This window comes from Sinocyclocheilus grahami, unplaced genomic scaffold, assembly GCF_001515645.1.
Source record: "Sinocyclocheilus grahami isolate Dianchi unplaced genomic scaffold, SAMN03320097.WGS_v1.1 scaffold989.1, whole genome shotgun sequence".
NCBI classification, from domain to species: Eukaryota; Metazoa; Chordata; class Actinopteri; order Cypriniformes; family Cyprinidae; genus Sinocyclocheilus; species Sinocyclocheilus grahami.
The window spans coordinates 164,943-187,058 of record NW_015506168.1 but is presented as its reverse complement, the minus strand read 5'-3'; the positions used below and the strand labels follow the sequence as shown (position 1 = coordinate 187,058).

At 37.7% G+C, this 22,116-nt stretch overlaps 1 protein-coding gene across 1 annotated transcript in view; it reads right to left on the bottom strand.

The window, feature by feature from the left end:
• LOC107565219 (syntaxin-binding protein 6-like) overlaps positions 1 to 22,116 on the bottom strand; it is a 57,159-nt gene that overhangs the window by 5,388 nt on the left and 29,655 nt on the right. Inside the window, exons 3-4 of the mRNA XM_016250439.1 lie at positions 1,943 to 2,073; positions 1,687 to 1,852 (exon numbers count right to left, since the gene is read on the bottom strand). Of these exons, the coding sequence (XP_016105925.1) occupies positions 1,687 to 1,852; positions 1,943 to 2,073 (297 nt within the window). The remainder of the gene's footprint in view (positions 1 to 1,686; positions 1,853 to 1,942; positions 2,074 to 22,116) is intronic.

Below are 22,116 nucleotides of genomic sequence, written 5' to 3'. Positions count from 1 at the left end.
AAGCTATAAACATCAAAGACACACAAAAAACTTGCTAAAAGTTCTCATGATTAGCAGAACAAAACAGATTTGCTGTCCTACAGAAAATACAGTGGAATAATAAAGAACTTTACACAAACAGTTTGCCTGCAACTGTGAAAAATATTATACATTTACATTTAGCAGATGCTTTTATCCAAAGCCGGCCGATAATCGGACGATTTTTGGCATTTTTTAAGTAATCGGCATCGGCCGATTGTGCTGCAAATTAGGCCGATTTATAGGCAGGCGCATCTGCGGGCAGCTAAGCGTTGTTGCAGAGCTCCGGAGAATCTCTCTCTGGCTGCGTGAGAGACGGAGCAGCTCACACTCTGCAGCCGCTTCTTGATCACACACCGCTTCAGCTAATGATGGCAGGGCAAAACAGACCGTTTCGAAAGCGTAATTACGTTTTACCCTACTAGAATTGATGCCGGAAAGTTATCAAATTCATAAGTGCAACAAGTCATTTGCATGTGAAAGCTGCAATTCAGATGAAACTTCTGGGCTGATTATAACGTGCACGTTAACTTTCCACGTGAAATGTGTGTGTAGGTCCGACAATAGCATCCACGATGTCATCCCTTGTGGCCAGCGCACTCTTAAGCAGTTATGAGCAGCAGGCTGTGTAATATGTGTGAACTCTTTTATTTTTGTTATCACTTGGCCATTTGACTTATAGCAGTGTCCAGTGTTTCCCATACATTGAGTTATTTGTGGCGGCTCCCCACAAATAGATTTTCCAAAAGGCTTATACTTCGTTGAATAAACTGAGCACTGCATGTTTCAAAATCATGAATGTATCTTTGAAAAGAACCGACCGTCTTCAGAAAAGCTTCGATGTCATTTTCATTTAGTCTTTCCTGTAACGCCTGATAAAGTAGCGTTTGTGAGCGCAGTGCTTATTTGATTACAGCCGTTACCGGGGACATAGCTATATCTCCCGCTCCAGCAGCGCCTCCTGCTGGCGGAGAATGAATTTGCATTTGCAGTCTGTGGGAAACACTGGGGTCTGTCAGCAAACATAAATAAAAAGTATGCTTCAGAACTGTTTTGAGAAGGTGCTTAAGTTTTGAGCCATGTATTATTACTCAGAATTAGGCTACTACTGCTATTACTATCTTGTACCCTGCAATAATCATTTACTCAAACTCACTTTTATGACATATTGGCCAAACATATCGGCAAAAAAAATCAGCATCATATATCGGTCATCGGCTGCCCTGATTTCTAAATATTGGCATCGGCCAGTGAAAAACCCATATCGGTCGACCTCTACAAATGAATATTATATGAGTCGGGGGTTTTTTGCAGTATGTTATCAAATTTTTGGACTTTTAAATAAAGTTTGAAAATCCAATTTTTAAAAAGATGATTTTCTAGCAATAATCAAAAATCCAAACAAGAAAACAGAAAGTAACATTTTTAAAAACCTGTTGTTTTTTGTTACTACAGTATAGTAGTGCAATAATTGAACAATAGTTTCACCAGCCACTATATACAATTATGAGCCAAATGCATACAATAGACCCTCTATTTGATTGATTGATTGACTGACGGGGATGGAATTCTTTGTAGGTGTTACCAAAATTTTTATTAAAAAAAATCCAAAAAAGTAGTGTATAGTGAAAGAGAGGGTGCACAGTAAGCTTGAACGGGACGTCTCACCTCCCAGCAGTTTGGGGTGGCAGTTGATGAACTCTGGTTTTCTTTCGGGGATGAACCGCTGACATGTGTGATGCAGGACCTGGACAAACACGCACTTCTCTCCAGCTGAACCCGCAGTCCACTGGTCGAATCCGTTCTCAAATATCAAGTCAAACTCTGGGCAATCCTGAACATTTTTGGATGATGAGAGGCAGTCAAAGATCAATGGCATCCAACAGAACACAGCATCTGAAGGAGCAAGAGCCCATCTACTCACTCGGACGGAGTCGATGCCGTTGACCTGCCGCAGCTGACTGATGGTCCACTGTGATCTCCTGACGAAAGACGAGGAGCCTTCAAACTGCTTCACCTTCGTGAGGAACACCTGCGCTGGCTTCTTATTGGTCACTGTAACGAAAAGGAAAATAGGTTTGAATTCTGATCAAAAGTTTGAAATAATTATGATTTCTAATGTTTTGATAGAAGTGTCTTCTACTCAGTAAAATACAGTTAAAAACAGTAATATTGTGAAATAGTATTACAATTTAAAATACCTTTTCTATGTGAATGTATGTTAAAATATAATTTATTGCTCAAAGCTGAATGCTCAAGAAAAATGTATTGTGCTGTTTAATATTTTTGTTGACACCATGATATACCATTTTAAACTTTGGGTAAGTATGATTAATAATACTACTACTAATATTAATACTTTTATTCAGCAAGGATGCATTCAATTGATCAAATGTGACAAAGACATTTAGAATGTTACTTTTTATGCATCAAAGAAAAAAAGTCATAAATATTAAGCAGCAAAAACATTAATAATAATAAGAACCGATTTTAATAACTGATAATTGAGCAGCAACTCAGCATATTAGAATGATTTCTGAAGATCATGTGACACTGAAGACTGGAGTAATGATGCTGAAAATAGAGCTTTGATCACAGAAATAAATTACATTTAACAATATACTCTAATAGAAAACAGTTATTTGAAGTTGTAATAATAATTTCACAATATTACTGTTTTACTGTATTTTTCATTAGCATTGGTAAGCATAATTTCAAAACATTAAAAATTTTTATTTATTCTGAACTTTTGACCAGTAGTCTATATACTGCATACACATTTTTTCAACATAACAGAGAAACAAACACTACTCCGAGATCTGTATTGCAGTGGTGTGGTGGTACTGTAACTCTATCAGCCCGTATCAAAGAGCAGTGTTTACAGATCCCACCACACCCGGCTCTGCTGGAGCGAGAACATCCGGCCCATGGCGCAGTTTGAGGAATTTCTCATCCTCCACTGTTTGTTCAGGCCTCTGTGTACAACACTCCCTTTTCCTCCCTCTCACTCCCTCCCTCCATCCATCTGTGTGAGGTCTCTGATCCATCGCCTGCTTTCACCTCCAACATTTGAGATCATTCTGATGCAGGCTCTTCTTCATGAAACTCCACACTGCACAGTAGTTCAGGGGTGTGTGTCTGTAGAAATATCTGGATGCACTCAATATCCTGAATAATCTATTGTGCAATAATGGCAACTTTAAAAAGAACCTTGTTTTGTTTTTTATCAGTGCTGAGGTGAATGTTACTGTAGCATAGCTGCATACATACAAAGTGTTCTATATGTTATTAAATCAGAAAAAAAACACTGGCAAGGTATGCACAACATAAATTGCAATATGCATCTTATCATGACTCAAATATCACGATTCATCTATTGTTAGTGGCACATCCCTAGAAAACAAGAAAACAAAACTCTATACACTGACAAAATCAGTCTGTCCAAGTTAACAATGTCCATACTAACTAATCTCAAACTCAAATACATAATTGCAGAGGTGATTCTACAATCACTGGACAAAAATGCAACGAGAAGTACACTGCTGCATATGATGTCCAACACCTTCTGAATCCACCTCTACACAGATTTAACATGCTTATGCATTTGCTTATGCATATTCACAGAGAAAATAAAGCCATTAAGATGAATATGCAGTATGGTGACAGACTTTCCTTTTTGGGTGAACCTTTGCTTTAAATAGACAAACTGGACAGAAATTGCACCCTATACAGTAGAATGCATACGCAAAGACAAAACAAATAGGATTTTATGGCCAAAACATCAGCTGATGTTCAGGCTGTCATGTGTCACTGTTAAAGTAAGTGAAATGCTAAAGTGAGAGAGTGTACAGAATTAATGCACACGACTGAGCAGAGTGCCTTTTCATTTCTCTCTTAGTGAACAGATCTTTCATTTGTGATGCATTTCATTCTCGGTGTGAACAGGCTTTTAGACAGAAAAACATTAGACTGAAGCTCAGCAGATGCTTTCCAGTTGGCTACTACTAAATACTTTTCAGTGGGTTTTCCCTCAACAAACCCAAAAATGTGTTTTAAAAATCCCCAGGGCTCTTTTGATACCTAGAGCCATGTGATCATACACGCTGAGCACTGCATTATGAAGCAGACTGACTCTGTAGGCTTGGAATGATGTTCTGGGTGTGTTTTAGACTCGCTCTGAATGGAAACTGAAAGGCCACGCTGGGGCTGCTGGTGACGGGTCTTGTTTTCTGCACAATTATGCTGAACATACCACATAAATTCAGTTCACCAGCAGAATATTTGCATAGTAGCTGGAGATTAAATGTTCAATATCCTCTCCAACATTTGAGATCATTCTGATGCAGGCTCTTCTTCATGAAACTCCACACTGCACAGTAGTTCAGGGGTGTGTGTCTGTAGAAATATCTGGATGCACTCAATATCCTGAATAATCTATTGTGCAATAATGGCAACTTTAAAAAGAACCTTGTTTTGTTTTTTATCAGTGCTGAGGTGAATGTTACTGTAGCATAGCTGCATACATACAAAGTGTTCTATATGTTATTAAATCAGAAAAAAAACACTGGCAAGGTATGCACAACATAAATTGCAATATGCATCTTATCATGACTCAAATATCACGATTCATCTATTGTTAGTGGCACATCCCTAGAAAACAAGAAAACAAAACTCTATACACTGACAAAATCAGTCTGTCCAAGTTAACAATGTCCATACTAACTAATCTCAAACTCAAATACATAATTGCAGAGGTGATTCTACAATCACTGGACAAAAATGCAACGAGAAGTACACTGCTGCATATGATGTCCAACACCTTCTGAATCCACCTCTACACAGATTTAACATGCTTATGCATTTGCTTATGCATATTCACAGAGAAAATAAAGCCATTAAGATGAATATGCAGTATGGTGACAGACTTTCCTTTTTGGGTGAACCTTTGCTTTAAATAGACAAACTGGACAGAAATGGCACCCTATACAGTAGAATGCATAGGCAAAGACAAAACAAATAGGATTTTATGACCAAAACATCAGCTGATGTTCAGGCTGTCATGTGTCACTGTTAAAGTAAGTGAAATGCTAAAGTGAGAGAGTGTACAGAATTAATGCACACGACTGAGCAGAGTGCCTTTTCATTTCTCTCTTAGTGAACAGATCTTTCATTTGTGATGCATTTCATTCTCGGTGTGAACAGGCTTTTAGACAGAAAAACATTAGACTGAAGCTCAGCAGATGCTTTCCAGTTGGCTACTACTAAATACTTTTCAGTGGGTTTTCCCTCAACAAACCCAAAAATATGTTTTAAAAATCCCCAGGGCTCTTTTGATACCTAGAGCCATGTGATCATACACGCTGAGCACTGCATTATGAAGCAGACTGACTCTGTAGGCTTGGAATGATGTTCTGGGTGTGTTTTAGACTCGCTCTGAATGGAAACAGAAAGGCCACGCTGGGGCTGCTGGTGACGGGTCTTGTTTTCTGCACAATTATGCTGAACATACCACATAAATTCAGTTCACCAGCAGAATATTTGCATAGTAGCTGGAGATTAAATGTTCAATATCCTCTAAGAAAAAAGTTCACAATCATGTGTGCGTTATAAATCATATTAAGGGCAGAGGTGAAGCGAATGTGGCTTTGGGGCGATGATATAATAAACTAAAATAAATAGATCTAATCCACTAAAACGGGTGAAATGGAATGCAAATACAGAGTAAAGCTGAATACACACTACATGGGGTTTCTTCCAGTTTTGAGTCACTTAGTGTTGCCAAAAAGAAGGACACTTTGCAAGATTCAGTGAATCCAGGATAAAAACTAAAATCATAAACAGTGATAGAAATTAACTTTTCCACTACAGGGTGCTATTTGCCCCCTTAATGTGACTTCCATGGCATTTTTAACCTTTAACCAGCTTTTCTAACCTTTTCAAATGTAAGCATCCCCTTTCATGTAAATCCTAACATAATAAACACATTTATGATATTAAGACAGTATGCAATCAAATAAAATAAGTATCGACAAAATCCATCCAACATAAGACTGTTTAATGCAGCTCAGAGATGACATGAATGCATTTACACTACAGTTACGATGTATGCATAAATAATGTTTGAAATACCCTCCCGCCTTTCCACAGCTGTACATGCTAATTTCCTTCTTTAAAACAGGATTACTTGCCTATAAAATAACATTACTTTCCAAAGATCTTAATGTTGGGAAAGTGTTTGTTTTCAGCTATGTGAAAGTCTCAGTAGAGCATTATTTGTTTGTGGTTTATTTGGTAAACCAGTCACAATTTGACACATGCTTTGCAAACAGACTTTTATGAAAAAACATGACTCAACAATAATGCAGTAAAATATTAAATGGTTTGTGTTTTGCACTTTTACTAAAAGTCCTTAATGCAACGAGAGAACAGGTACAGTATAATGCAGTAATCAACAATACACTGCCGATTTTTCAAGGTTTCCCACTTACAAAGATCGTAAAAGTTTTCAAGAGTTCCAATATTGTGAAATAGTATTACAATTTAAAATACCTTTTCTATGTGAATGTATGTTAAAATATAATTTATTGCTCAAAGCTGAATGCTCAAGAAAAATGTATTGTGCTGTTTAATATTTTTGTTGACACCATGATATACCATTTTAAACTTTGGGTAAGTATGATTAATAATACTACTACTAATATTAATACTTTTATTCAGCAAGGATGCATTAAATTGATCAAATGTGACAAAGACATTTAGAATGTTACTTTTTATGCATCAAAGAAAAAAAGTCATAAATATTAAGCAGCAAAAACATTAATAATAATAAGAACCGATTTTAATAACTGATAATTGAGCAGCAACTCAGCATATTAGAATGATTTCTGAAGATCATGTGACACTGAAGACTGGAGTAATGATGCTGAAAATACAGCTGCGCATCACAGAAATACATTACATTTAACAATATACTCTAATAGAAAACAGTTATTTGAAGTTGTAATAATAATTTCACAATATTACTGTTTTACTGTATTTTTCATTAGCATTGGTAAGCATAATTTCAAAACATTAAAAATGTTTATTTATTCTGAACTTTTGACCAGTAGTCTATATACTGCATACACATTTTTTCAACATAACAGAGAAACAAACACTACTCCGAGATCTGTATTGCAGTGGTGTGGTGGTACTGTAATATGAAGCTCTATCAGCCCGTATCAAAGAGCAGTGTTTACAGATCCCACCACACCCGGCTCTGCTGGAGCGAGAACATCCGGCCCATGGCGCAGTTTGAGGAATTTCTCATCCTCCACTGTTTGTTCAGGCCTCTGTGTACAACACTCCCTTTTCCTCCCTCTCACTCCCTCCCTCCATCCATCTGTGTGAGGTCTCTGATCCATCGCCTGCTTTCACCTCCAACATTTGAGATCATTCTGATGCAGGCTCTTCTTCATGAAACTCCACACTGCACAGTAGTTCAGGGGTGTGTGTCTGTAGAAATATCTGGATGCACTCAATATCCTGAATAATCTATTGTGCAATAATGGCAACTTTAAAAAGAACCTTGTTTTGTTTTTTATCAGTGCTGAGGTGAATGTTACTGTAGCATAGCTGCATACATACAAAGTGTTCTATATGTTATTAAATCAGAAAAAAAACACTGGCAAGGTATGCACAACATAAATTGCAATATGCATCTTATCATGACTCAAATATCACGATTCATCTATTGTTAGTGGCACATCCCTAGAAAACAAGAAAACAAAACTCTATACACTGACAAAATCAGTCTGTCCAAGTTAACAATGTCCATACTAACTAATCTCAAACTCAAATACATAATTGCAGAGGTGATTCTACAATCACTGGACAAAAATGCAACGAGAAGTACACTGCTGCATATGATGTCCAACACCTTCTGAATCCACCTCTACACAGATTTAACATGCTTATGCATTTGCTTATGCATATTCACAGAGAAAATAAAGCCATTAAGATGAATATGCAGTATGGTGACAGACTTTCCTTTTTGGGTGAACCTTTGCTTTAAATAGACAAACTGGACAGAAATTGCACCCTATACAGTAGAATGCATACGCAAAGACAAAACAAATAGGATTTTATGGCCAAAACATCAGCTGATGTTCAGGCTGTCATGTGTCACTGTTAAAGTAAGTGAAATGCTAAAGTGAGAGAGTGTACAGAATTAATGCACACGACTGAGCAGAGAGCCTTTTCATTTCTCTCTTAGTGAACAGATCTTTCATTTGTGATGCATTTCATTCTCGGTGTGAACAGGCTTTTAGACAGAAAAACATTAGACTGAAGCTCAGCAGATGCTTTCCAGTTGGCTACTACTAAATACTTTTCAGTGGGTTTTCCCTCAACAAACCCAAAAATATGTTTTAAAAATCCCCAGGGCTCTTTTGATACCTAGAGCCATGTGATCATACACGCTGAGCACTGCATTATGAAGCAGACTGACTCTGTAGGCTTGGAATGATGTTCTGGGTGTGTTTTAGACTCGCTCTGAATGGAAACAGAAAGGCCACGCTGGGGCTGCTGGTGACGGGTCTTGTTTTCTGCACAATTATGCTGAACATACCACATAAATTCAGTTCACCAGCAGAATATTTGCATAGTAGCTGGAGATTAAATGTTCAATATCCTCTAAGAAAAAAGTTCACAATCATGTGTGCGTTATAAATCATATTAAGGGCAGAGGTGAAGCGAATGTGGCTTTGGGGCGACACTAAAATAAATAGATCTAATCCACTAAAACGGGTGAAATGGAATGCAAATACAGAGTAAAGCTGAATACACACTACATGGGGTTTCTTCCAGTTTTGAGTCACTTAGTGTTGCCAAAAAGAAGGACACTTTGCAAGATTCAGTGAATCCAGGATAAAAACTAAAATCATAAACAGTGATAGAAATTAACTTTTCCACTACAGGGTGCTATTTGCCCCCTTAATGTGACTTCCATGGCATTTTTAACCTTTAACCAGCTTTTCTAACCTTTTCAAATGTAAGCATCCCCTTTCATGTAAATCCTAACATAATAAACACATTTATGATATTAAGACAGTATGCAATCAAATAAAATAAGTATCGACAAAATCCATCCAACATAAGACTGTTTAATGCAGCTCAGAGATGACATGAATGCATTTACACTACAGTTACGATGTATGCATAAATAATGTTTGAAATACCCTCCCGCCTTTCCACAGCTGTACATGCTAATTTCCTTCTTTAAAACAGGATTACTTGCCTATAAAATAACATTACTTTCCAAAGATCTTAATGTTGGGAAAGTGTTTGTTTTCAGCTATGTGAAAGTCTCAGTAGAGCATTATTTGTTTGTGGTTTATTTGGTAAACCAGTCACAATTTGACACATGCTTTGCAAACAGACTTTTATGAAAAAACATGACTCAACAATAATGCAGTAAAATATTAAATGGTTTGTGTTTTGCACTTTTACTAAAAGTCCTTAATGCAACGAGAGAACAGGTACAGTATAATGCAGTAATCAACACTTTTCACGATTAAATCGGCAGCTGTAATAGTAAAATTGTCGTAAAAGTTTTCAAGAGTTCCACATTAAAAACTTATTTAATATGCAATCATATTACCCAATGACAGCAGTGGGCATTTACAGAGAGGTGAAATCAAGGCAGAAAATTCCTATTCATTTCTAAATTATGATGTATAATGCAGTAATCAACACTTTTCACGATTAAATCGGCAGCTGTAATAGTAAAATTGTCGTAAAAGTTTTCAAGAGTTCCACATTAAAAACTTATTTAATATGCAATCATATTACCCAATGACAGCAGTGGGCATTTACAGAGAGGTGAAATCAAGGCAGAAAATTCCTATTCATTTCTAAATTATGACAGTGTTTAGTAAAGTAAAAAAATCCTACTAAAATTATAAGTGCAACTCAGGAAACATTATAATATTAGAAAAATGCAGTTCATGACCCTTTAAGTGAGCATTGTCTCACTGCACCATTGAGGATGAGATTCTCTCATGCCTGGAGGAGATCTTCAGAAAATGCAACAAAATAGATATACGTAGAGAGCAGAGCTCAGCAAGAGTTCAAGACTCAGTCTGATGAATAGGAATTCCTAATAGTTGTTCCGCAGAATCCAGATGAGGCAGGGTCAAACAGACCAGCCAAATGAATCTGCACAAATGAGTCCAACCAGACCCTTATCCCACCAAGACCACAGGCACCGTTCAGCTGAGACTAATAAACAACTTCCTGCAGCACATTTAAACAGCACAGCATCTGATCTCCTGTACTGTCACACCAAGATGTTATTAGACTCATCAGATGGCTTGCTAGCAAACTAAGAATGTTTTAAAATAGATCCTAAATTATGCACTCAGACTCTCTCTGTCTCGTTTGTCTCAAAACAAGTTCAGGCTTTAAGAAAAATATACCGTGTCAAATACAAAGACACGGTTTACACCTGGCAATGAACGCTGATGAAGAACAGCTTTCTAACCTCCCTGCCAAACGTAGAAGCGTCTGTCTGGCCCATCGCCAAGCCTCCATATCAGACTGGCCAATCCCTAGGATCCTGGAGACTTTATTTAATCGTAACATCGCAGTTTCAACGGGATTATCTCATCAAGACCTCTTTTCCCTCTTCCTCGCCTCTTCCGACTCTGATCAGTTTAACCCAGCCCCAGCTAAATCTAAAGCTAAGAGAAAGCACACGACTCCCGCGGCAGAATCCGCTTCTTCTGCCAATAAGCCTTACAGCATCCCTCAAGATTCTCAAGACCCAGTGCTTGCAGCCCTCCTCGACATTAAAGTTTTGATTAATAAAATGGACGCCAGAGTGTCACTGCTGGAAAAGTCCTCTTCTTTGGCCACTCCCTCTGCAGAGCACCCCACGGAACTCCCACGTGTTCCCCAGAATGACGTGTCCCCACCGATTCCCGCACCATCAAGCGGAACCTCCTTCATTCCTCTAGCAGCCACGATTCCTGTGAACTTAAGAAACCAGATTTTGGCAGGTAATGATATCAATCTCGTTAAAATCCTGCTTTGTTCTTCGGGAGTTATTGATAAAAGAATCGTTGACTGTGGGGACATTTCCGTTATTTTGAAAGAATGTGACCCTAGACTATCTAAAAGCCTGTCACTTGCAGAATTTAATGTTGCTTTTGGGGTTTACAGAGACACTATTAGCGAGGCTTTTCCAAAAAGAAGATCCGAATTATGGTGCGTTCACACCAGACACAAAGCGAATATGCGCATCGCATCACTCGCTCTAGATTACTTGCGGGATGTTTTTCGTGTCACTCGCGCAAATAAAAACAGCACGATCAACCATGGTGGAGATAACTACAATCGCTGTTATGTACCTGTAGTCAAAAAGTCCCAAATACAATGGAAAGCCAAACGCCGACGTGTCTGGGTTCACAGCACCATCCAGAGGAGGATGAATAACATTAGGATCCTGTATTAACGTGTGTGCTACATTTTACTACTGTATATATACACTGATATTACTATTATTTTTATTATTGATAGCAGCATCTCTGTAGCCATGCTAATAAAATACAACTACCACTAAACTGATTTTAATTGTTTTCTATGCTCCAGACCAATAAAATAATAGACCGCTGTAATAATGCTCTCTTCTATTGTCTGATTCAACTGAATGTGTCAAGAAACTCTTCGCTGATTGGCTTGCGCGAGAACACGTCATGCGAATTTTCCGCTCGAGTTGAAATTTTTGAACTTGTGCGGAAGACGTGACTGAAGCGAATATCGTGCGTTCGTGGCAAACGCGTCGCGCATATTGAGTCATTCGCATCGCCCGAATTCGCCTCTATTCGTGTCTTTGCATGTAATCTACTCGCGTGAATAATTACATTTGCGTCTGGTGTGAACACACTGTTAGACACTTACCTCACTATAATTTCAGATTTGGCTATTAACTATGGTGGTTCTCTGTTTTACGAATACCCCAAATCCTTTTCTGAAAAAGCTGCTGTGTACATCCAGCACTTCAATCTTAAACTGGATTGGTCTATAGGGAGAGTTGATCTGCCTCTCAAACCAGAACCTGGTTCCAAGTTCTCTGCACGCTTTCAAAGCAAAGCAAGAAATCCAGAAGGCTCTGGCATTCCTGTATGTATCAATTTCAATGAGTCTGTGTGTCCTTACCTCAAGTGTAAATTTTTGCATTGCTGTGCTATCTGTGGAGACAGTCACCCAAGAGCTGTTTGTCCTCGTAGGTTCAAAGCATCTCCAACCTAGTCAAAAGATGAATAAACATCCATCTACGCCTATCAACGTCCATGAGCTGTCTAAGCATTTATCTCTACACCCTAACCCAGGGGTAGGCAAGTTCAGTCCTAGAGAGCCGCAGTCCTGCAGAGTTCAGCTCCAACCCTAATCAAACACACCTGAACAAGCTAATCAATGTCTTCAGGATTACTAAGGCTATAGGCAGGTGAGGTTTTTTTTCCAGGGTTGGAGCTGAACTCTGCAGGACTAGCGGCTCTCTAGGACCGAACTTGTCTACCTCTGCCCTAACCCATGCTTTGTTAATTTTCTTCTTTCGGGCTCATACAAGGTTTTTTGGCAGGTTTAAGTTTCCTTCCCCAAGGTATTCTAGTATGCAAAAACCTGTTGTCCGCTATAAGAGAACCTGAAGCAGTTGAATCCTTAATTCAAAAAGAACTGGACAAGGGCTATTTAATTGGTCCTTTCCAAACCTCCCCGTTTAACGCATACCGTGTCAATCCCATAGGAGTAGCCACTAGAAAATACTCAGGGAAGAAAATATTAATTATAGACTTATCTTCTCCTCATAACGGAGAAATTCCTAGCATTAATAGTTTAATCCCCGAAGAAGTGTTCTCTTTAGCTTATGCCTCAGTCGACCACGCTATTCAGTTCATTAAATCAGCAGGGAATGGCGCATGGATGGGCAAAGCCGACATCACTGACACTTTTAAAATCATGCCGCTTCACCCCTCCCAGTGGCATCTTTTTGGCATCAGGTGGAGGTCAAAATTTTATTTTTCTGTGCGACTAACTTTTGGTTGCCGTAGTAAGTCCAAAAATCTTAGATTCTCTCTCAGAAGCGCTCTGCTGGATCTTGTTAAATAATTATAAACTTCCATTCATCCTTCACTTACTAGATGATCTTCTAGTCTCTAGCTTCCCTAGTTCTCCTTCCGATCGCTGTAGCTCTATGTTGAAAGCTCTCTTCTCAAACCTCAATGTTCCTCTGTCAGGACAAAAAACAATAGGTCCTTCAACCTCTATTGAATTTTTGGGCATCACACTTGATAGTCAAGCCATGAAAGCTTCTCTTCCCGAAGTTAAGCTTAACCGCATTCAGCAAATTATGTCGTCTTTTCAAATAGCAGAAACGGTTTCTAAGCGAGATATTTTGTCTTTATTAGGGCATCTTAATTTTGCTATGCGCATCATTCCCCATGGTCGCGCATTCATTTCCAGATTATTGCAGCTGTCAAAGTCTGTCACTAGCCTACATGAAGTTATTTATTTAGATGAAGGATGCCAGTCTGATCTATACTTTTGGAACCATCTACTTAACAACTGGAATGGAGTTTCTTTCTTTTATGATGAGTCGTTCGTAACCTCTATTTCTCTCAATCTCTTTACAAGCGCAGCTCCGTCAATCGGTTTTGGAGGGTCATTAAGTAATGAATGGTTCACTGACACATGGCCCAGTGAAATTATCAACCTACCTCCAGAAATTAAAACTATAGCGCTATTCAATATTTATCCAATTGTCATAGCCTGTCTGCTTTGGGGAAACAAAGGGTGCCGCAAAAATATTTCATTTTTGTGTGATGACAAATCCACAGTCAATATCCTCAAAAGCCGCTCCGATAACCCCTTTATCAACCCTTTAATTAGACGTCTCACATGGATTTGCATTAACAATAATTTTATCCTCAAAGCTACCTTCCTGCCTCATATCAATAAGCTAATCAATGTCTTCAGGATTACTAAGGCTATAGGCAGGTGAGGTTTTTTTTCCAGGGTTGGAGCTGAACTCTGCAGGACTAGCGGCTCTCTAGGACCGAACTTGTCTACCTCTGCCCTAACCCATGCTTTGTTAATTTTCTTCTTTCGGGCTCATACAAGGTTTTTTGGCAGGTTTAAGTTTCCTTCCCCAAGGTATTCTAGTATGCAAAAACCTGTTGTCCGCTATAAGAGAACCTGAAGCAGTTGAATCCTTAATTCAAAAAGAACTGGACAAGGGCTATTTAATTGGTCCTTTCCAAACCTCCCCGTTTAACGCATACCGTGTCAATCCCATAGGAGTAGCCACTAGAAAATACTCAGGGAAGAAAATATTAATTATAGACTTATCTTCTCCTCATAACGGAGAAATTCCTAGCATTAATAGTTTAATCCCCGAAGAAGTGTTCTCTTTAGCTTATGCCTCAGTCGACCACGCTATTCAGTTCATTAAATCAGCAGGGAATGGCGCATGGATGGGCAAAGCCGACATCACTGACACTTTTAAAATCATGCCGCTTCACCCCTCCCAGTGGCATCTTTTTGGCATCAGGTGGAGGTCAAAATTTTATTTTTCTGTGCGACTAACTTTTGGTTGCCGTAGTAAGTCCAAAAATCTTAGATTCTCTCTCAGAAGCGCTCTGCTGGATCTTGTTAAATAATTATAAACTTCCATTCATCCTTCACTTACTAGATGATCTTCTAGTCTCTAGTCCCTAGTTCTCCTTCCGATCGCTGTAGCTCTATGTTGAAAGCTCTCTTCTCAAACCTCAATGTTCCTCTGTCAGGACAAAAAACAATAGGTCCTTCAACCTCTATTGAATTTTTGGGCATCACACTTGATAGTCAAGCCATGAAAGCTTCTCTTCCCGAAGTTAAGCTTAACCGCATTCAGCAAATTATGTCGTCTTTTCAAATAGCAGAAACGGTTTCTAAGCGAGATATTTTGTCTTTATTAGGGCATCTTAATTTTGCTATGCGCATCATTCCCCATGGTCGCGCATTCATTTCCAGATTATTGCAGCTGTCAAAGTCTGTCACTAGCCTACATGAAGTTATTTATTTAGATGAAGGATGCCAGTCTGATCTATACTTTTGGAACCATCTACTTAACAACTGGAATGGAGTTTCTTTCTTTTATGATGAGTCGTTCGTAACCTCTATTTCTCTCAATCTCTTTACAAGCGCAGCTCCGTCAATCGGTTTTGGAGGGTCATTAAGTAATGAATGGTTCACTGACACATGGCCCAGTGAAATTATCAACCTACCTCCAGAAATTAAAACTATAGCGCTATTCAATATTTATCCAATTGTCATAGCATGTCTGCTTTGGGGAAACAAAGGGTGCTGCAAAAATATTTCATTTTTGTGTGATGACAAATCCACAGTCAATATCCTCAATAAAAGCCGCTCCGATAACCCCTTTATCAACCCTTTAATTAGACGTCTCACATGGATTTGCATTAACAATAATTTTATCCTCAAAGCTACCTTCCTGCCTCATATCAATAATAAAGCTAATGCGCTCTCACACTTTAAATTTCAGGAATTCCATACCCGTTGCCCAGAAGCACATCCATCCAGCCTGCCTTGCCCCCCGTTCAGCAAAACTGTCTTAGATTAAGTCCACTTTCCTCTTATATGGAAACAGCTAGTAAATACATGAGGTTTAGGATGGCCAAATCTACTCTGAAAGTGTATGACTCTGCCTGGTCCTATTTTTCCCTCTTCTGCACTGCATTTGCAGTTTCTGTTATTCCAATAAACATGCAAGTTGTATGCGCCTTCATAGTTTACTGTGCCAATGTCTGTAAATTCCAGCCACCTTCAATCAAAGCAACCCTAGCAGGAATTCAGTTTCATCTTCATTGTCACGATCCTAACAGCATCAGCCTTTTCCACCATCCTTCCATCTCTCTCCTCATGAACTCATCCAGGAAAGAAAGATGAACGTTTACCTCTCACCCTTCCTCTATTACATAAATTATTGCAACGTCTCAGACTCAGGGTTTTCGGGCCTTATGCAGACATTCTTTTAGATTCCGTCCTGCTCACTGCGTTCTATGTTTTTTTAAGGTGTGGGGAATTTACCTGTAAGTCACGAAGTTTCAATCCTAATCTTGATCTCACTATCTCTGATGTCTTTTTAGACTATCACCAATTCACTTTAATGCTCAAGCACTCAAAAACTGCTAAATCGGGTAAACGTACCCCCATTATTATATAAAAAATTAACTCTTTCTGTTCATTCTGTTGGAGTGCTTATTTGTCACATCTGCAGCACAGATATCTGATCATCAAAGGTGAAGCTAAGAAGGGAAAGTGTACACACTTCTTGTCCTCTATAAAACCTCAGCGGCATGCTGACAGTTTCTCTCAAAACATCAGTTCACTTTATAAAGTTTCATTAGGCCACACTGAAGATTCATTCACATTCACATGTTTTTTTTTTGTTTAAAGTTGAAAGAGAATGTAACATACAGAATTGTATCCATTAATCACAACATTAAGCACAGAGCCAGCATGTGGTTTACTCCGACAGGAAGGTGAACTCAAGTTTAGTTCCTCTTGCTGCTCTCTGAGGACAGCCTTAATTAAAGCCAGAAACGCTTCAGCATAAAGAGTCTGTTCAGGTAAGCAGTTCGTCGATAAGCTTCGCAACAAAGAAATCTTGGACAAGGGACAAATTCGGGAGGATGAGAAGAAAAAAGCCCAAAAGACAACACTGTGCAGCAGTGAATTATCCTGACATCACTGTTCCTGTGTCCTCCTTCCTGTCCGGGAAACAAAAGCCTTCAAATCCTTGAAAAGCCTTTAACTGCCTAACTCACACAACACTGCTGAGCTGATGCTGTACCAAACCCATGAGCAGGTATTACAAATATATACACACTGTTATCAGAGTCCATTTCATGAAATAAATATTGCAATTTTGTTGGAGACAAATGCATCATAAATGCTCAAAGGTCTGAAGCCATGTGCTTTAGTCTCATGCACATTGAGTTTGAAGTTTTTGTTGAGTTGAGTTTTTTTGATTAGAAGATCATTTGCTTTAGCAAAAAAAAAAAAAAAAAAAATGCTGGAAGTTTGCAAGCTTCATGGCATTTCGCCTTAATGTAAAAACCTTAATTGCAAGAACTGAAAATGGTGTTAAGGTTTACCCACAAATTCCTCAGAAACTGTATACTGTACTTTGTTTTAGAGTTACTTGTGAAATAGTTGTAATTACATCTGGATGACTAAAATTTCAGCAAATGGTTCTGCTTATTTCTTCAGTGTTCTACGGTGGCCGAGAAGTGCAGAACAAATCACAATTCTGAAAACAAAAGAACAAATTACAAACGCAAATGCAAGTCTAAAAAACAAAATAACAATTCAGAAAACATTATATGCGTCAAAAAGCCAAGGTCAAGCGCTTATCCATCTGCGCCACTGGAGCTGATGTTCTACAGCCACTTTTAACTAAATGTAAATATACACTCCATTTTTTTATTCCAGCGTAAGGGCAATTCATACAATATATTTAAACTGAGCTACTTTAATACCATCTCCGAACTTTCTACCACGACTCTGCTGTTCTTCGGCTGGTTCTTCTCTGTATACGTTGATTGACAGAGGTCTCGTCCAGTCAGCGGTGAGTAATCCCAAACCAATGGCGCTGTCTCAAACTATACCTACCTCTTCCGGTTTGTCTGAATTGTCGTTGTGTTTTCTGACTTGTTATTTTGTTTTCAGATTTGTAGTTGTGTTTTCTGACTTGTTATAATGTTTTCTGAATTGTTGTTGTGTTTTCTAAATTGTTATTTTGTTTTTTAGACTTGCATTTGCGTTTTGTAATTTGTTCTTTTGTTTTCAGAATTGTGATTTGTTCTGCACTTCTCGGCCACCGTAGTGTTCCTCTACAACACAACAAGCTTACAACTTTTATAGAATATACTAAATATATGAGCTTATTCCAGCAGTCAATATAACAATAATGTACATTTATGGATATATTTTATTAGCATTATGCATTAAAAAGATAGGCTTCAGGTAAAGTGTTAATTTTTTAAATATTTTATTTCAGTTAATGTTAATTTTTTTTATATAGTTTTAGTTAACTTTCACAATTGCCAAATGAGAACAATGATTACAATTCTATTTAAATATTTTCACGATCTAAAGCCAGCAATTCAAGCAACACATCATTCGGATGTGAACTGAATTTAAACAAAGGACATGTTATAATGTTTTCTGAATTGTTGTTGTGTTTTCTAAATTGTTATTTTGTTTTTTAGACTTGCATTTGCGTTTTGTAATTTGTTCTTTTGTTTTCAGAATTGTGATTTGTTCTGCACTTCTCGGCCACCGTAGTGTTCCTCTACAACACAACAAGCTTACAACTTTTATAGAATATACTAAATATATGAGCTTATTCCAGCAGTCAATATAACAATAATGTACATTTATGGATATATTTTATTAGCATTATGCATTAAAAAGATAGGCTTCAGGTAAAGTGTTAATTTTTTAAATATTTTATTTCAGTTAATGTTAATTTTTTTTATATAGTTTTAGTTTTAGTTAACTTTCACAATTGCCAAATGAGAACAATGATTACAATTCTATTTAAATATTTTCACGATCTAAAGCCAGCAATTCAAGCAACACATCATTCGGATGTGAACTGAATTTAAACAAAGGACGTTTTTCTTGTACTCTAACAAGCCTTTCCTTGCATGGAAAAATATTGCAAAAAATAAAGCAAAAACATTGCCTTCCTTCATCACTCATAAACAACTGCGCATAGAACTGGAGTGTTATTCACTGTGCCCTAACAACTCAACTATTCATAAAGGACATATGCATGCTGGAATCCTTTTATTTCACTAAAAGTGATCAATTCAAATCTTTGTCTGACAAATCAAGCTGTCAGTGACTTCAGTCACACGCAGGTATCTTCCCGCCAGGACCCAAGCAGCGGATGAAGCCTGTGACGTCCTGCGGGAGCTCTCAGAGAGAAACGTCTGTCTAAATCCCATCTAACCTTTAGACGTGCTCTGAGTGAACAGCAGGCCGCCAGGAACACAAACCGTCCTGCTGCTCCGCCTCCGGCAACTGACACGCATGACGGCCGATCAGAGACTGACTTTACCTTCTATTTCATCTGCACTGGGTCAGTCGGACCATAATGCCACAAAGACAGTGACTTTGCATTGGAGTATTTCAGCAGTTGAGTATACTTTTAATGCAAAACCTGTAATGTTTGGAGTTCATTTTCAATAATTTAACGGCATTTTTTAAAATGTTTTCTTTTCTTTTTTTTTAAAGAAAGGTCTCTTCAGTTTCCCAAGGCTGCATTTATTTGATTAAAAGTACAGTAATACTGTGCAATATTAATACAATTTAAAATAACAGTTTTCTATGTATGCTAAAATGTAATTTATCTGAATTTTCATCATTATTACTCCAATCTTCACATGATCCTTCAGAAATCATTCTAATATGCTGACGTGATATGCATTTATTATCAATGTTGGAAACAGTTGTGCTGCTTATTTTTGGAACCTGTTATACTTTTTTCAGGATTGACGCATAAAATGTTAATAGAATAGAATTAAAAGAACAGCATTGAATTAAAATAGAAATCTTTTCTAACAATGTAAGTCTTTATAATTTTTTACCAATTTTACACATCCAGCTTTCTGCCGTCTCGGTCTTGAACAGGAGCGCTTCACAAAAATGAACCGAAACTCAGCGAATAGATGCCTCACAGACATGATAAATATATCTGTAGAAAACTTTAAATTACTACTTAACGAAATAAAACAAATCAAAAACAAAAACTCTTTCATTATAATCAATCCGTAAAGATGCACTTCTCTCTAAAGGCGCGTCTGAGGAGATGGTGAGTCAGGATCGGCAACTTCATCCTTTAACTTAAAAATTCGCTATTAGTAGACGCTGCTGCTGAACGCTGCCGAGAGACGCACAGACGCAAGTATTCACACGCACTTAATCTCTCTCTCTCTAATAACTGCATTAGACTGCATTAATAACTGTGTAAGCCTGCATATCAATGGCTCAAGCCTCTGTCATTAGCTCTAAAATGACATTTTGGAATTTGCAAAGGAAGGGATGAGGTGCGTAAAAAATATTTCTACACATTTCAGGACGGAAACATGTCAAATGTCTTGAAACAAAGCATCTGAACAATGTCTTGATGTGTGGTTGTGACTCCTGGCTGTTACAATTATTAGAGAAATAGGCTAACTCCTGAAGTGGTACGCCGCGCCTTTCTGAGTTCTTAAATTAAGAGCGATTCAATTTTTATTGACTGAACACAAGCACTTATTCTGATAGAAAACACTGTAACGGTTTCACTGATTAAGAAATATTTTGTTTGCTTGGGTGGTAATATTAGGCCTATAATAATTCATATTAATAAAATTTGTTTTGGCTGTGTCACGGAAAGAGGTAAATCCGGCCCTGCCCACACAGCTGAGGTCTTCGGCATTTTTGTCTTCTCTTCCAGATGAAATGAATCATGACGTTCATGATGTTCACTCATGAGCGATTCATATTCAAGCGCAAACGAGAACAGTTTGGCGGGGGATGCCAGGTGTTTTGCCAGGTGTATTGGTATCAGTGATACTCGCTTCAGTCATAAAAGATGCCATTAAACAAATATAAAAAATATACAGTCTTTATGTTGTTTCTACATTAATTTGAAGATTGAATGCGAAATGATTGCAATATAAAAGTATATTTAAAAACTTTCAGGTTCAAGCCCTCAAACCCGAACACACCTTTTTTTCTGATGATGTGCCTTTAAGAGATCCAAGTAAACATCTTTTACTCGCACACAAACTGCTGGTTTTCTGTCGGGTCTATAGCGTTTTTATCTGCTCAATTGTGACATATTCACAAAATAATGGATTCAAACTGTTCAAAACAAACATTATGAAAGACTGTTAGCTATTAGTTCATCCTGACTATAGGCAGAGAGACTGAGTTGCACTTGCTCAGGAATGACTGGATGTTTCACAGATGGATAGAAAACATTCCACTGAGAAATATCTTGAGTATTACGTAGGTGTTAAATAAGGAACAGTGAAGGTTTTGGAGTGTGCGCTTCATCTGAGAGCTTTCTTTTGACCAATTATTGTGAAATTAGAACACCAGATGCATGAGATAATCTCACTATGGTGTCAAGATGAAAAGTGTCTATGAAATCTACCATTAAACTCTCACAGCTGCAACAAAAACACTAGAAGTAATTGTATTTTTTCATCTCTTAGAAATGTTTCTGGTCAGCATCAAGCTCTTGTAACTTGGGTCACACTGATAAAGTGTACATAGGGAAACGTTTCAGATAAAGCAGGACAAAGCAGGGAAGGTATGAACAATACTGGGGAAACATCAGAACAAAGACAAAACAAAAACTGAACCATTTACTGTATTTTCTGGAATAGAGGGACATGTGCATGATTTTAAAATATATATATATATTTTTAAATAAAATGTCAAGCAAATGGGACAATTATGAAAGCACTACCACAATTCACATAACAGACTGAAGATCCATGAAACTGAAGCATGTTAGGTCAAAGCATTTTCTAAAAACAGACTTCTAAAGAAGACTATGTTAGCTTAGTTAGCTTAAGGATACTCCAGGTCTTCCTCTTTAATGAAGCTCGCATTTAAAAAGCTGGTTTGTGAAGTATGTCAAGCACGGATCAAAGAAATCATGACAAAACACCACGTACAGACATGCCAACATTCCTGAATGCCTGCAGGACAACGAAACGTTTGTCTTCTTATCTGCCCTCTATCCCAAGTAAACATTTGGTGAAGACTACCCTTCAAATTACTACTTGTATTTACAAGAAATGGAGCCATAATTCTGAGTCTTTAAAGTAATTCCGAGACAATAACTGAAGTATAATTTGCAAATTTAAGAAAAGTTATAATAAAAAAATTAAAATAATAATAATTCTAAAACTAGCAAGATATAAAGCTGCAAATATCAGTTTATATATATATATATATATATATATATATATATATATATATATATTA